The 16,582-nt window shown below is 36.3% G+C and overlaps 2 protein-coding genes across 10 annotated transcripts in view; one reads left to right on the forward strand and one right to left on the reverse strand.

Annotated features, from left to right (window-relative positions):
• Positions 1–16,582, forward strand: part of ARL13B (ADP ribosylation factor like GTPase 13B) — an 82,343-nt gene that overhangs the window by 60,049 nt on the left and 5,712 nt on the right. For 5 of the 9 annotated variants that reach the window (XM_063602866.1, XM_063602870.1, XM_063602869.1 and 2 more), the window contains 4 exons: positions 738–846; positions 4,175–4,400; positions 10,626–10,742; positions 12,048–13,187. In XM_063602866.1, coding sequence (XP_063458936.1) covers positions 738–846; positions 4,175–4,400; positions 10,626–10,742; positions 12,048–12,268 — 673 coding nt within the window. In that variant the 3' untranslated portion in view covers positions 12,269–13,187. Of the gene's footprint in view, positions 1–737; positions 847–4,174; positions 4,401–10,625; positions 10,743–12,047; positions 13,188–14,409; positions 16,506–16,582 lie in introns of those variants that run through there. The other 4 variants (XM_063602868.1, XM_034956973.4, XM_055110172.2 and 1 more) reach the window with 2 other exon arrangements.
• STX19 (syntaxin 19) overlaps positions 1–16,582 on the reverse strand; it is a 49,047-nt gene that overhangs the window by 24,777 nt on the left and 7,688 nt on the right. The gene's annotated exons all lie outside the window — the stretch shown is intronic.

Raw genomic sequence — 16,582 nt, forward strand, 5'->3', positions numbered from 1 at the left:
TTGAGTTGAAGGAATGTTTTCCTAGTTTTGTAAGAGAAGACTTAGCCCTTAAGAAAAGAATTAATAAGAATAATTACTATTTGGCTGGGCGCGGTGGCTCACACCTGTAATCCCAGCACTTTGGGAGGCAGAGGCAGGCAGATCACAGGGTCAGGAGATTGAGACCATCCTGGCTAATAGGGTGAAACCCCGTCTCTACTAAAAATACAAAAAATTAGCCAGGCCTGGTGGCGGGCGCCTGTAGTCCCAGCTACTCGGGAGGCTGAGGCAGGAGAATGGCGTGAACCCGGGAGGTGGAGCTTGCGTGAGCCGAGATGGTGCCACTGCACTCCAGTCTGGGTGAGAGTGCAAGACTCCGACTCAAAAAAAAAAAAAAAAGAATAATTACTATTTGTTAACACCAGTAAAGAGGACAGCATTGATTTTGGAGGGTAATTAATAAGTTGATCAGTAATACCCTTGGCACATGGAAGAATAATTGCACTGTTGATATTAAGAAGTCAGTCATAGGAAATGTCATTTTTATCAGCATTTTTTTAATTGAAATGATTAGTCTTTACATGGGAGGAAGCAGCCTCTTACCTGCATAAGGATTTTTGAAATGCTCTCAGTAATTCAAAACCATGTCCAGATGTTTAAATTACTACATGTAATAGCCTTATACCTATTGCAGTTTTCTTTAACATGGTTCAGCACTTTCTCAAAGGAAATTTCAATTATTTTTCCTCAAACGGTAGAAAACAAAATGAACAGGAGCATGCTGAACTTGATGGAACCAGTGGTCTGGCTGAGTTGGACCCAGAACCAACGAATCCTTTCCAGCCAATAGCATCTGTAATCATTGAGGTATGAATGAAGGCAAATGTAATTTTTGTATCTTAAGTTATAAGTTGGAACTTGGAAAAGAAGGTGGAAAGTTGGGAAAGGAGGCAGGGAAACAGATGTATTTCTTCTGAGAGATTATTTCTATAAGAAATTAAACATGAGAGACTGATTAAAGGTTTACTGCTTTTTCTTACTCTTAAATTACCTTTGAATCTAGTGTAAAAGGGGGAATATGACTTCAGAATTAAATGACAATAAATAAATTTGACTGTAGCAATTATTATAGTTGCTGTGTTGACAAATCTATTTTGTCATTTATTTCATATAGTAATAACATATTTACTCTTATTTACATTTTCTGTGTTTCTGTATTGCTGTTACTGTCCATCTGCAATATTTACTTAGAATGCATTAGGGTACATAAACAATTTTCTATTTTTCCAGGATACTTAAGGATGTTTGAAACTGCAATAAATTCTCCTATATCTGAATATCATTTATTTCCATTTTAAATCAGAAATTTTACCAACATTAATTTGTAGATTTTAATTATGAAGACGTTAAGGGGTTGTGTGTGTGCGCGTCTGTGTTTTTGTTTTCATTTTCTGCTCGTGTCCAGAGTTTGCATTGGCTCTGCTTTTATGGCTGGCAGCAGCGATGCCTCTTCTGAGGCATTGCTTCCTAAACCTTAGGCTGACTTCCTGGTCCTGCCTGTATATTCCCCATTCCCCTTCCCCTCTCACTGCCTCCTTCCACACAGGTGTTCATCTGGAAAGGTGGATGATTTTTTAAACTTCCTTGGGGCTGCTACTGAGGAGGGAGGCAGCTCCACAGGTAAGAAGATGATTGGATAGTTTTGGTGTTGCTTTATTTTGCAAAATAGTTAGTAATATGAGACATTTGTTTTTAAGTTGCTGGATACCAGGAGGTTTAATTGTATTCAATCTTTCAGTAACCTCATTGCATTCACCCTAAATGTGTGCTTTTCTAATTATAGTAAGGCCATCTTAATAGCATGAGCTATTGTTTTGTCTCCATTCTATCAGATATTATATTTGTCAAGTTTTGTTTTATGTTCTTTTAAAAATATTGAGAGAGAAGAGGTTAAGTTGTACTTTTTACTTTGAAACAACAATTATTCTCTGTGTATAATAAGGCTTGCTTTATAAATAATGGCTAATTATTTTATAGTACCATGGGTATAAATTATGTAGAAGGCTCTAGTGCTTCTCCCAGCACCGTATTTCCCACAGTGTATAGAAGTGAATAATAGTGGTGTACGACATAGTATATATCACATATAGAAAGTTCCCAAATTAATAAGTGGCATGGGGAAAGTACACTTAACGCTTTGAAACTATAATTTCAAGAAGATGGCCAGTAAAGAAATAAAAGCAAATTAGCTATAGTTGTTTTTTTTTAACCATACAGATTTTCTCTTTTTTTCCCCACAAAACTTTTTTAGTATGTTTCTTGGTACAGAAGCACCTAACATTTTTTTTTTTATTATTACTGCAGATAATTAAAATGGTGAGATATTGGAAGGTATTGGTTCCAGAAGAGACAGACAGATCAATGGAACGAATATTAATAAACCTATTTATGTATGAGCATTTTAGTACAAGATAAAGATAACATTTCAAATCTGAGAGAAAAAAATAATAGAACAATTTAATAACCATTTAGAAAAAGGAAAATTATTGAATATTGTATACCCAGTTAAATTCCAAAAGTATCAAAAACTTAAATACGTTTTAAAAAGTGAAAGTCTTCAAGTTACTAGTAGATAATATAGATAAGTCTTTATATGTGCTTGGAGGAGGAAAAAGTTTCAAAGCAGGACAAGCAAGCCACAAATCATAAAGGAAAAAGGTGGATAGATCTTATACTACCCAATTTTTAAAGAGCTATTCTACAAAGTTAAAAAGCAAAAATGAAAAGAAGTAAACTCTAGTGAAAAATAGAACACATAGTCTTATGTGACTCTGTGACTAGTCCTAGTGACACGTATGCACAAAAGAACTCTTACAAATTACTATGAAAATAATGAGAATCTAATAGAAAAGTGGGCATTGGGTTACCAAAGGCAGTTTCCTAAAAAAAAATTAAAAATGTCAATAAGTGGCCAGGCACCGTGGCTCACGCCTGTAATCCCAGCACTTTGGGAGGCCGAGGTGGTTGGAGTTCAAGACCAGCCTGGCCAAGACGGTGAAACCCTGTCTCTGCTAAAAATACAAAAAATTAGCCAGGCGTGGCACGAACCTATAATCCCAGCTACTCCGGAGGCCGAGGCAGAGAATTGCTTAAACCTGGAGGGGTGGAGGTTGCAGTGAGCCGAGATCGTGCCACTGCACTCCAGCCTGGGCGACAGAGCGAGACTCCATCTCAAAAAAAATAAAATAAAATAAGTCAATAATAGTTCATTTTTGCTGGCAATAAAAATTTTAACTTAAACTCAAATGAAAATAACACTAAGTTAAATAAAAATATGTATTAATATGGCAGAGATGTAAAAGGTCAATCATGATATGTGGTATTGAATATGATGTAGAAAAAAATCACTCTCCCAACCCTTTACCTGAGGTTCATTGATTCATTTTTTCTGAAGGGAATTTTGTGACTATATGTGACATTTTTAAATTTGCCTACCCACTGACTCAACAGTTCTACTGTTAGCAATTTAATCTAAAAAAATAAAAAAAAAGCTATTAGGATGATTCTGTTTTTTAAAATAGTGAAAAATTGGAAATAAATACTTTGTTCATTGATACAGAATTGGTATGCTATAGACATTCAAAATAATAATTGATGAAAATAATTGTATCTAACATTTATGTAGCATTTACTATGTGTAAGGCACTGTTCTGAGCACTTTATATATTCATTGGCATGGAAAGAAATGTATATTCTTCAATAAAAACTTCAATTCTTTTTTGTTTAAACAACAAATACATAAGTATATATAGATACATATATTTATGTATGTTTCTGGGTGATGTATGTCTGTACATGATATATGTATGTATGTGTGGGGGTTGGCAGAGAAAATCATCTCTTAGTGATTATATACTGAACAGATTATATACGGAATAATACAGATGAATAGTAGTCATCTCTAGATTGTGGAATTACTGGTAATATTTGTTTGCTTTTGTTATACTTTCTGTTTTACTGAATGTTTGACATTTAGCATCTTTTAATGATGTATTCATGAAATCATTTTTAAAATAGAAGTCTCACAGTGTCCTTGAAGTTACAGAATCCTGTTAAGGTATTTGATTTCTTCTCCCTTAAAACTATCTTAGATAAAACCATCATAGTAAAGATAATGTATTTTATTTTTTGTTAGAATGAAGGAAAACTTGAAAGAGAGAAAAAAAAGCAAAAAATGGAGAAAGACAGTGATGGCTGCCACCTGAAACATAAAATGGAGCATGAGCAAATAGAGACACAAGGCCAGGTTAATCACAATGGCCAAAAAAATAATGAATTTAGACTAGTAGAAAATTATAAGGAGGCATTAACACAGCAGTTAAACAATGAAGATGAGACAGACCGGCCATCATTGGAATCAGGTAATAAATCTAGTTATTTAAAGTAATTATCTTATGTATATATAAATAAAACTTATACTTCATCTCATTTTTTATGTTTGTTTTTACAAATGAGTACTTCAATATTTTTCTGTCTTCAAATGCCATATTTACCATGATTTTCTCAAGGTCTTTTATTATTCAGTCAGTTTGTTCCTAACCTGTTTTTCCATGACTTAAAATGTGGTCCTTTGTAACTTATAAGGATTTCAGCAGAAAATTCCATTTTTATTTTCATAAATTTGGGATACAGCATAGCTCTCAAGAATCTTTGGAATAGCCCTCCCCCTCCTCCCCTCCCCCTCCCTCTCCTCCCCCCTCCCCCTCCCCCTCCCCTTTCTTTCTTTCTTTCTACAGTCTCCCTCTCTTGCTGAGCCTGGACTGTACTGCCATGATCTCGGCTCGCTGCAACCTCCCTGCCTCGGGCTCCCGTGATTCTCCTGCCTTAGCCTGCCGAGTGCCTGGGATTCCAGGCACGCGCTGCCACTCCTGACTGGTTTTTGCATTTTTGGTGGAGACGGGGTTTCGCCATGTTGACCGATCTGGTCTCCAGCTCCTGGCCTCGGGTGATCCACCCACCTCGGCCTCCCAAGGTGCTGGGATTGCAGACGGAGTCTCGCTCACTCAATGCTCAATGTTGCCCAGGCTGGAGTGCAGTGGCGTGATCTCGGCTCGCTACAACCTCCACCTCCCAGCCGCCTGCCTTGGCCTCCCAAAGTGCTAAGATTACAGCCTCTGCCTGCCCGCCACCCCGTCTAGGAAGTGAGCAGCGTCTCTGCCTGGCCGCCCATCGTCTGGGATGTGAGGAGCCCCTCTGCCTGGCTGCCCCATCTGGGAAGTGTGGAGCGCCTCTGCCTGTCTAGGAAGTGAGGAGCGTCTCTGCCTGGCCGCCCATCATCTGGGATGTGAGGAGCGCCCCTGGCCGGCCGCCCCGTCTGGGAAGTGAGGAGCGCCTCTGCCCGGCCGCCCCATCTGGGAGGTGAGGAGCGCCTCTGCCCGGCCGCCACCCCGTCTGGGATGTGAGGAGCGTCTCTGCCCAGCCGCCACCCCATCTAGGAAGTGGGGAGCGCCTCTGCCCGGCTGCCCTGAATGGGAAGTGAGGAGCGCCTCTGCCCGGCCGCCCCATCTGGGAAGTGGGGAGCGCCTCTGCCTGGCTGCCCTTTCTGGGAAGTGAGGAGCGCTTCTGCCTGGCCGCTCCATCTGGGAGGTGAGGAGCGCCTCTGCCTGGCTGCGACCGCATCTGGGAGGTGAGGAGCATCTCTGCCCGGCCACCACCCCGTCTGGGAAGTGGGGAGCGCCTCTGCCCGGCTGCCCCATCGGGTAGGTGAGGAGTGCCTCTGCCCGGCTGCCCATCGTCTGGGAGGTGAGGAGCGCCTCTGCCCGGCCGCCCATCGTCTGGGAGGTGAGGAGTGCCTCTGCCCGGCCGCCCCATCTGGGAGGTGGGGAGCGCCTCTGCCCGGCCGCCCCGAATGGGAAGTGAGGAGCGCCTCTGCCCGGCCGCCCCGAATGGGAAGTGAGCGCCTCTGCCCGGCCGCCCCGAATGGGAAGTGAGGAGCGCCTCTGCCCGGCCGCCCCGTCTGGGAAGTGTGGAGCGCCTCTGCCCGGCCGCCCCGTCTGGGAAGTGAGGAGCGCCTCTGCCCGGCCGCCCCGTCTGGGAAGTGAGGAGCGTCTCTGCCTGCCCACCCATCGTCGGGGAAGGTGAGGAGCGCCTCTGCCCGCCGCCACATCTGGGAGGTGTACCCAACAGCTCCGAAGAGACAGCGACCATCGAGAACGGGCCATGATGACGATGGCAGTTTTGTCGAAAAGAAAAGGGGGAAATGTGGGGAAAAGAAAGAGAGATCAGATGGTTACTGTGTCTGTATAGAAAGAAGTAGACATAGAAGACTCCATTTTGTTCTGTACTAAGAAAAATTCTTCTGCCTTGGGATGCTGTTAATCTATAACCTTACCCCCAACCCTGTGCTCTCTGAAACATGTGCTGTGTCAACTCAGGGTTAAATGGATTAAGGGCGGTGCAAGATGTGCTTTGTTAAACAGATGCTTGAAGGCAGTGTGCTCATTAAGAGTCGTCACCACTCCCTAGTCTGAAGTACCCAGGGACACAAACACTGCGGAAGGCTGCAGGGACCTCTGCCTAGGAAAACCAGAGACCTTTGTTCACATGTTTATCTGCTGACCTTCTCTCCACTATTATCCTATGACCGTGCCACATCCCCCTCTCCGAGAAACACCCAAGAATGATCAATAAATACTAAAAAAAAAAAAAAAAAAAAAAAAAAAGAGTTAAAATGCCAGAGCCCCCAACTGATCTGTAGATTTAAGGCAATTCCAAACAAATCCCAGCATGAGTCTTTGTAGATATAGGCAAGTTCATTATAAAATATATGTAAAAGGAAAGGAACTGGAATACCCAAAACAATTTTGAAGAAAGATCAAGGTTAAAGATTCATACTACCCAATTTAAGACATACTATAAAATAGTGGCCGGGCACAGTGGCTCATACCTGTAATCCTGACACTTTGGGAGGCTGAGGCGGGAGGATCACAAGGTCAGGAGATCGAGACCACAGTAGAGACCCTGTCTCTACTAAAAATCCAAAAAATTAGCCAGGCGTGGTGGCGGGCGCCTGTGGTCCCAGCTACTCGGGAGGCTGAGGCAGGAAAATGGCGTGAACCTGGGAGGCAGAGCTTGCAGTGAGCCGAGATGGTGCCACTGCACTCCAGCCTGGGCAACAGAGCAAGACTCCATCACAAAAAAAAAAAGAAGAAGAAAAAAAGACATACTATAAAATAAAACCACAGTGATCATAACAGTATAGTATTGACTAGAGGATAGACACAGAGATCAATACAACACAATAGAGATTCTAGAAATAGATCCCCAAAATATGGTAATTTTAATGAGTTTCATTGAGGTATAATTGACTTACAACAAACTGCACATATTTATAGTATAAAGATTGATACATTTTGATATATGTATACATATGTAAAACCATCAGCCCAATCAAAATAGTGAACATAAACATTATCCCCAAAAGTTTCTTCATGTCCTCTAGTAATCCCTTCTTTCCTCCCCTCTCTACTTCTCCACCTCATCTCCTGGCAATCACTGATCTGCTTTATATCATTTATATTCATTTATATTCCTTGAATATAAAATATTCCTTTATATTAATTTATATACTATTCCTTGAATATAATATATTCCTTTATATTAATGGAATCATATAGAATGTACTTTTTTGTCTTGCTTTCTGAACTCAACGTCATTCCTTTGAGAATCATCCATGTTGTAGCATGTATCAATAGTCCATTCTTTTTTATTGCTCTGAGGTATTCCATCATATCCATGTACCGTACTTTGCTTATCTAGTCACTTGTTGGTGGGCATTCAGGTGTATACTGTTTTGGCTATTACAAATAAACCTGATATGAACATTCATGTACAAAAAAAAAAAAGAATCCTTGGAATAAATTTAACATCTTAAGGTTTTTTGTTTGTTTTTTAAGGCTTATAAATGCTACATCAGCATCATTTCCTTTAGTGACTGGCTATTGCTGTAGGTTGCAAACATTATTGGTACAACATTTTTAAAATGTCTTGTCAAATAGCCATTTTTCTCTTATTTTAATATCATAAAAAATCTTCAACTTATAATTGCTTTTCTTTTTCTAACTGGCTATGTTATATAACAGAACGTTCATGATTTTTGGTATCGTAGGGATATAGCCTGCATTTGGAATCACACAACTTGGGATAGAATCTTGACTCTCTTATCTACTAGATATACGTTAAGTTATGTAACATTCTTTAGTCTTAGTTTCTTCATCTCTAAAATGCAAATAAATATTGTCTTTATTCACAAGATTTTTAGGGTTACTTAGAAAATAACTCTACTCCTAGTAGTGTCAGCCACATGAGAGATGCCCTATAATTGTTGCTTCCTTGACATTTTTAGTTATGAATATGGCTTTGTTATTTATAAGAAATTTTTATAGTATCACAGGGCTTATGAAAATAGGATTTCAATTCCTGAGATACAGATTAGCTAACATGGATATTTTGCTGGATGAAAATATTAATTTGAAAGTTATACTTTTTGTCAGTTGGGAAGTTAGGGCAGTCATATATTACCCATGTAACTGTCAGCAGAGTTAAAAAGGAAGTAGACCTATTACAGTGGTCGCTAAGTTTTTAAATAGTTCTCTACTGCTTGTTAAAGAACAAAATGATTTTGGCAAATGATTTGAAAATATAGCACAGGGAGATCTCAGGTAGTAAATCATGTAACTATAATAATAACTAACATTATATTTTATACTTTAAAAGATGCCTTTGTATGCACTATATTATTCAACATAATATTTTGTTATTTAACATAGCAATCCCAGGGTATAGTATTCCATTATATAAATGAAGAAACCAGGGACTTGAAGAGGTTGAGTAACTTAAGATCATATATCTGTCTGTGTAAGCTGAGACCCCAGTCCAGATCATCTGATCCACATCCTGTGCTTTAACGTGACCCTGAACTAATGCCTACCCTAAAGTACCATTTGGTGGTTGTATTCTTCCACATCTTGTGGATCTATTCTTCCAGTTGTTAGGCTTACCACTTTAATTGTACAAAGACCTATTTGTTTTTATATGAAGTGAAATGTTTCAAACAACACTAATTTATTTAGAATAATAATTTGTTTCTAAGTGTGATTGTATTTTTTATTGCTTTTTAGGCTTCACAGATATTGTATATATTTTATGTTACAGATAATTCCCATTTAGAAAGTACATTGCATAGACACACACACACACACACACACACACACACGGCAATTTTGAAATATTGCAGTTACATTGGCTGGGCAGGGTGGCTCACATCTGTAATCCCAGCACTTTGGGAAGCCAAGGAGTGCAGATCACTTGGTCAGGAATTCGAAACCGGTCTGTGCAACATGGCAAAAGCCCATCTCTACAAAAAAATACAAAAATTAGCAGCATGTGGTGGCACATGCCTGCAATCCCAGCTACTCTGGAGCCTGAGACACAAGAATCACTTGAACCTGGGAGGTGGAGATTGCAGTGAGCCAAGATCGCACCACTGCACTCCAGCCTGGGCAGAGAGTGAGGAAAAAAATTGCAGTAACATTGATGTTCTAAATTTAGTTAACTACTATGTCATCCTAATTTACCTTACTAAAATTTATACATTAACATAGATTTCCTTAAAGTGTTTATATGTGTTTAAGTTAAAATATGTAAATAATTTTTAAAAGAAAGAACACATTCAATTCTGCTAGTTCTAATGCGATTTTGGTTACGTGTTTGTATTGTATTGGGCCTACCTTCTTTAGGAGTTATTTTATTTGTTTATTTACTTATTTATTTGATTTTTTTTTTTTTGAGATAGATTCTCACTCTTTCACCAAAGCTGGATGGCAGTGTCACAATCACGCTCACTGCAGCCTTGAACTCCAGGGCTCAAGTGATCCTTCTGCCTCAGCCTCCTGAATAGTTGGGACTACAGGCACATGAAAACAAAGCCATGCTGGGTTTTTTTTTTTTTTCCCCCCCATAGAGATGAGGTCTCCTTATGTTGCCCAGACCATTCTCTTAACTCCTGGGCTCATGCATTCCTCCTACTTCAGCCTCCCAGAGTGCTGAGATTACAGGTGTGAGCTGCCATGCATAGCCTTGTAGGGGTTATTTTAAATAAGTAACATGTTTAGATTTGTTTAGGGACTTTTATGTCACATTTCAAAGGATTATATTTGGACTATTTATACCTGGAATCATTCTACATATCCCACTGAGAAAAATCAAATATACTGAGTGACACAATAATGAATAGCTTCTTTTCCCAGATTATTATGAAGTTCATGGAAACTCTTGCAATTAGACAATTATATTTGTGTCATATGACATTTTTTTGTATTCTGAAAAACCTCTCAGAAATTAAAATATAGAATTTTGGCTCTTTTTATCATATTCATTGGTCATTCATTCATTCAATAAGCCATCACTTAAAAAATATATTCTTAGTAAATGCAAGTACACATTTGGTTATTGTAACAATTTCCAAAGTTAAATAGTCAAGATGTTTTTTGTTAATAATATCAATATTCTTGTTGTATTCTTTGTTTTCTATTATAAAAGTGCACTTTTTCATAAAGACATGAAGTTTCATGTTTATATTCTTGTAGCTGATGGTAAAAAGAAAACTAAGAAACTAAGAATGAAAAGGAACCACCGGGTAGAACCACTTAATATAGATGACTGTGCTCCTGAGAGTCCAACGCCACCCCCACCCCCTCCTCCTGGTGAGTAAATTGATACTGATACTGAATTTAGAAATATTGCTTTAAACAACAGAGAAAAAAAAAAAAGAAAAAAGGAATCTTGTCATTTTTATTCTGTATATTCATTATCTTGTATACTTGTGAAGAAGAATCTTTTACTCTGATTTGGACAAAATTTGCTAACACAAATGTCCATTGCTTTTTTGAATAAAAAAATGTTTTATAAAGAAAAAAATAAGTAAAAACTATTAAGAAAATTTTACCCAGTATTTCCTAGAATATGTTCAAGTTCTATTTGAAATATCAGTACCCACATGTTAATTTAAGTTTCACGATGGATGGCTAACATGAGTTTTTAAAACATTGAACCGGCTCGGCATGGTGGCTGACACCTGTAATCCCAGCACTTTGTGAGGCCGAGGCGGGCAGATAACCAGGTCAAGAGTTCGAGATCAACCTGGCCAACATGGTGAAACCCCGTCTCTACTAAAGATACAAAAAAAAAAAAAAAAAAAATTAGCTGGGCGTAGTAGCACATGCCTGTAATCCCAGCTACTCAGGAGGCTGGGGCAGGAGAATCGCTTGAACCTGGGATGGAGAAGTTGCAGTGAGCCAAGATCACTCCATTGCACTCCAGCCTGGGTGACAGGGTGAGACTCCATCTCGGGAAAAAAAAAAAAAAAAAAAAAATTGGACCTTTCATCCTGAAACTTAATGTTTGAAACCAAGATGTATTAATTTTTTCTAATACATTTTCAATATACATACCCATGTCCTAAGTTGTTACGAGGATTAAATGGAGTAATGGATATAAAACACTGGGACTTAACTTGCACAATAATTTTGAGTAACTTTTCAGCACTAAGCTTAGCACCTCACCTACTATAGGTGGTCAGTAAATATGTAATGACTAGATAAATATGTGTATAGTGCCCTTATAGCCCTGCTACAAGGCTTTAGAAATTATTTGGTAACATTTTAAGAATCTCTTATAGACTCATTTCCAGTATTCCATTTATTAAGAAAATATTTAGTTTCTGCCTAGAGTTAGAATGATAGCATGAGTTTGTTTTTGATAGTGGTGAAGGTGCTTATAGTTTTTATTAAAAGCTACTGAAAAGTTAAAGCAGATGTTAGCAGCCTATAATTACATTTTAAAATATAGAAGCCATTTAAAATGGGTTTCTGGCTTTCCATACTGTCATTCAATATATTTGAATTGCCATTGAATGTTACATATGCTTCCTTTCCAGGGAGGGATCCTCTCAACAGACCTAAAGAAACCTTGTTTAACAGTGTTTTTTAAATGTTTTTCTTTTTCTTTAGTTGGCTGGGGAACCCCTAAAGTCACTAGACTTCCAAAACTTGAGCCTCTTGGTGAAACACATCATAATGGTAATGCAAAAGGATTGGTTTTCAGATATCATCTGTACATGTCACATTCACTTTTCTTTAGCCTTATAACTTCAACAAACTTATGTTTTAGTTTTAGAAGCTTGTCAAATCCACAGCTATCCTTTTTCATTATACGTCTTTTTTTCATTTAATTTAATTTTTTATTCTTAAGTATGCTTTACATCTATATCATTTAATTTGGTGTTTACCTTAGAATACAGAGGTAAAAAGAATCATAGCTTGTGTTTATTATCCATGATATATTTATACAAGGAGTTATAAAAAGGAAAGGTTTTAAAATAATTTAACTATGAGACATTAGAATTTATAACTTAAGTGTTAAAAGCTGTAGTTTCCTGTATATGCTCAATATACTCAATGATAATGGCACATAATTTTTTCTCTCTACTCCTAATAAGACAACCAGCTGCTGAATATTAAAGTGAAGTAAAGATCAACACAGTTTATAAAATCAGAGATCGAATCAGTAAACCTAATAAAGTTCGACTAAGTAGAAAGTTACTAACATTTTTATTGAATTAAGAGAACAGTTTTCTTTGAATATAACATACGCTATAGTCTAGATAGTTTATGGCATTAGAATTCTAGGATGCAAAAACTAGAGGAAGGATATTTAGGAGAGGTAGAGAACTGCCTTATAAAACAGGGAGAAGTTCTGATTATAGACCATCAGTCTAGGTCCCTTCAGTAAAATATTTCTAGAATGCAAAAGAATTATAGATAAATGTAGTTCAATAAACTTGTTTGTTAAGAACATCCAATTCCTTTTTGGACAGCTCTGTGTTTACCTAGTCTAGAACTTGGTTTCACTTACTAGGAAAAAACTCAGAAGTTTAATCTTTAGAAAAGCATTACCATATAATTTGAAATTATATCAAACCAGTTTAAATATTTTTATTTAAAAGGTACTTAAATATAAATGTGCTATTTGCTTTTTTCCCCCAGAATTCTATTTAGGTCAGTATTGAAATATTTCTTGATAATCGTTAGTGAAAATTCATGAATTTTTTTTTTTTTTAAAGACAGAAAAGTTTGTCCTTAGACTCCATCAGAATTACTGAAGTGGTATTTTCAGTGAAATCTCATCTCTCTGTTTAGTTTACTGACTTGACATCATGATGTTTATATTGACTACAGTAGATTTATTTCTTTATTACACAACTCTTAGTGAACTTGCGTACGTTAGAATACGTTGTCAATATAAATATTCACTATGTTGTTAGAAAACTAATGTTACTGTGTATATTTATATGTACACACATACATATGAAGAAAAAATACCAATTTTTCATATGACATTTTTTTTCTGTTGAACTCATTTAACATACAAGTATTTTGTTTGTTAAAACATTGGTAATAACAAGATGAATAAGATGTACATTCTGCCTTTGTGAGGATTCTACTATATAGAGAGGACAATTCTTCAGCTTACTGTAGAATATATGACAATGAGTTCTATGGTGTACAGTTGGAGTACTGTGCACAGTAGGAGTACTGTGTACCTGGGCAGTTAGGGAAAGTGGCATTAGAACGAGGTCTTCAAAGAATGAGAAGAGTCAGTAAGCAGAAGAAACAGACTATTTCAAGATAGAGAGGTAGGAAAGAATATTGTTTAGTTGGAGAATAACATGAAGTTGCCAGTGACAGGAGATTAGGTTTATGTGCATTGAGTGGGTAAGAAAGAGAAAATATAAAATTACAGAGAGTGTTGAAAGTGGAGTTATGGCTTAGGGCCAGATTGCGAAGGCTTCATATATGTGGTAAGATGTCTTAACTTGCTATAACTTTTAAAGAAATGCTTTTATTTTTAAAAGGGAAAATGCTATTATATTTGGTGCTTAGAAAAACATTTTTTGTTGCAATGTAAAGTACAAACTTGATAGTGGCTATATTTGGGGTAAGAATCCAAATTTGGGGGCTATTGCAGTAGTCAAAGTAAGAAGTAAGGAATGGAAATTGGATTGGAGAGTATAACATAAGGAAGGAATATTTTAACCATTATAATATGTAACATGTGATTAATGCATGTGTGGATTGAAGGCAAAAGGAATAGAGTATAATTTGGCTCAACAGGATGGAATGTTGGTGCCATCTCTTAAGATTTAAAATGCACGAGAGAGAAGGAAATCTTTTAGAGAGACATGTCAAGATTCTGTAAGTTTATCTCTTTGGAAATGTCTAAAATGTCTAAAGTCTAAAAAATAATGAACTGTGTCAAAAATCTTGATGTACCATAACTGTTTTGTGCATTTGGTTTTCTTTCTTTTCTTAGATTTCTATGGGAAGCCACTGCCTCCCCTGGCTGTGCCACAGCGACCTAACAGTGATGCTCATGATGTGATCTCATAAACAAGACGTATGGAGGAGTTCTCTTAATATCAGCAAGGTGAACTGGGACATTCTTCTTTCTCAGAAGAAGAAACATCTTGTAAATTGATGACTGGGGCAAGATAACCATAATAATTTTAGTGAGAAGATTAATACTCAAGGACCTGACTTGATAATTACTTATTTGTGTTTTTCATGGTTAAAAAAATAAAAGAAGCACAATGACCAGTACATGAAATCAGCATTTGGACCAAATTAGCAAGATTTACTGTTGCCTCTGGTTTATACATCCCCACTCATGAGCATACTTCTGAAGGAAAACTTTACAAAAAGAGCCAATGGACTCAGCACTTTCTTTACTATTTGTTCAGTAGCCTCTATTTCTAGATATTAAATATTTTTTGTAAGATATATGCACATAGAAGGGGGGCTTCTAGGAATTTATAACCAAAATTTTAAAACTATTTTTATATTTTTTTAAATCTTTAAAAATTTTAATTACTATGATATTGATTATACACCTTTTTTATAGATGATTTGTTTAAATTATATCTGGAAAATAGAGTTGATTTACTTTCAGACATGAACTATACAAACAGGATATATTTATATGGCTTGAGGTATGTTTTGTAATAGCATTGTTCTTTAAGTGTACATCGTAATTTGACCTAATTTAAAAATAATATATTTTCGAAGTAGTAGATTCTCAGATCTTTATTCTAACAATTACATGATTTGAAAACAGTACTCAATGAGACTGGAAATACCTTTTGTACCTAAATGTTTTTTAAATTAATCAAAATACATTCTGTGAGATACTATTAAAAGTCTCAGTAAAGTCCTATTTTAAAGGTTAGACACTTTCAGAGATCAAGGTGCTCCCTATACTCCCTTGTTCCATCAGAAGCTGCAGTGACTCTTTTAGGTGATTCTAATTCTTTCATGCCTTGAAATTAAACTATGAAATTAAAGGCAGAAAAACTGGAAAACCTACTGCAGGTCCAGAGACTTCTGTTTTACAACTGGGAAACAGCTTGTGTACTAAAGTAATGAGAATAAAAATGTTGGCCCAAAATTACTTTTATAAATAAATAATTCCAAAATAATTTCTTAATTTAAAATGATAGCACTTCTCTTGCACTTAAGAATGGCATCCATAAGATTCTGTATTTGGCATTTAGACTAACTTCTAGATGTATATTTTTAATAATAGATTCATAATGTTACATTTAATTGAAAACAAACCTTTATATCCAATGAAAATAGTATAAACAGAATGATTTTTATACCACCTTGTTAAGATTGGTGCTTTTGGTAACTTGTACTGACACAACAGACATGTACTAGTATCTGATAACATTAAGTACATTTTATGTCGTTTAATATAATTATTTACTTTAAAAATTGTACTTCAGAACATCAGACTTTATTCACATTTTTTAACTCACTGAACTTTAATAATCAGGTCACCTGTACTCTAGTCAGCACTGTATATATTCTTGGAGTTTGTACATGGGACTTAGCAACCACACTGAGTGAGGTAAAAGCATTTGATTTCAGATCTAAAATTCGTAACAACCTAAATTTGAGAGGTGGCTGAAATGTGATGAAAAGCAATACGAAAAGACAATGTAAACTTTGAAAAGGATTTTAGAGGGAAAATTGCATAGCTTTTTGTAACATTTACTTAGTTTTAAAACTAAACTCATACTTTTGCTATCTTTTTAATATTTATCTCGTTTGGGAGTATACGTGTTTTTAAAATTTGTGTTTTCTATCTGTGTTTACTGTAGTGTAGCTACTGGCTTCATTTAATAAAAATAAATGATTTTGAAATTAAATATAATATAGAATTCACATTTTATATAGCTCTCTCAAAAAATTAATTTTTATTCCTTAAGCATTTTAAAAACATTTTTAAAAATGTTTTGTAAATCCAGGTGTATTTTAACAATTAAATGCCTATTTTGTTATATGTTATACTTTTATTCTTAATTCTGAATTTTGACATTTTCACACAATAAAAATAATTTATATCAATATTCTGTTTCTCTTTTCAATTGGTAGATTTTAATGATTTCCTTTGGGTAATAAAATAGGTAAAGATTTTAAAATAT

The sequence above is a fragment of the Pan paniscus genome, chromosome 2 (assembly GCF_029289425.2).
Source record: "Pan paniscus chromosome 2, NHGRI_mPanPan1-v2.0_pri, whole genome shotgun sequence".
NCBI lineage: Eukaryota > Metazoa > Chordata > Mammalia > Primates > Hominidae > Pan > Pan paniscus.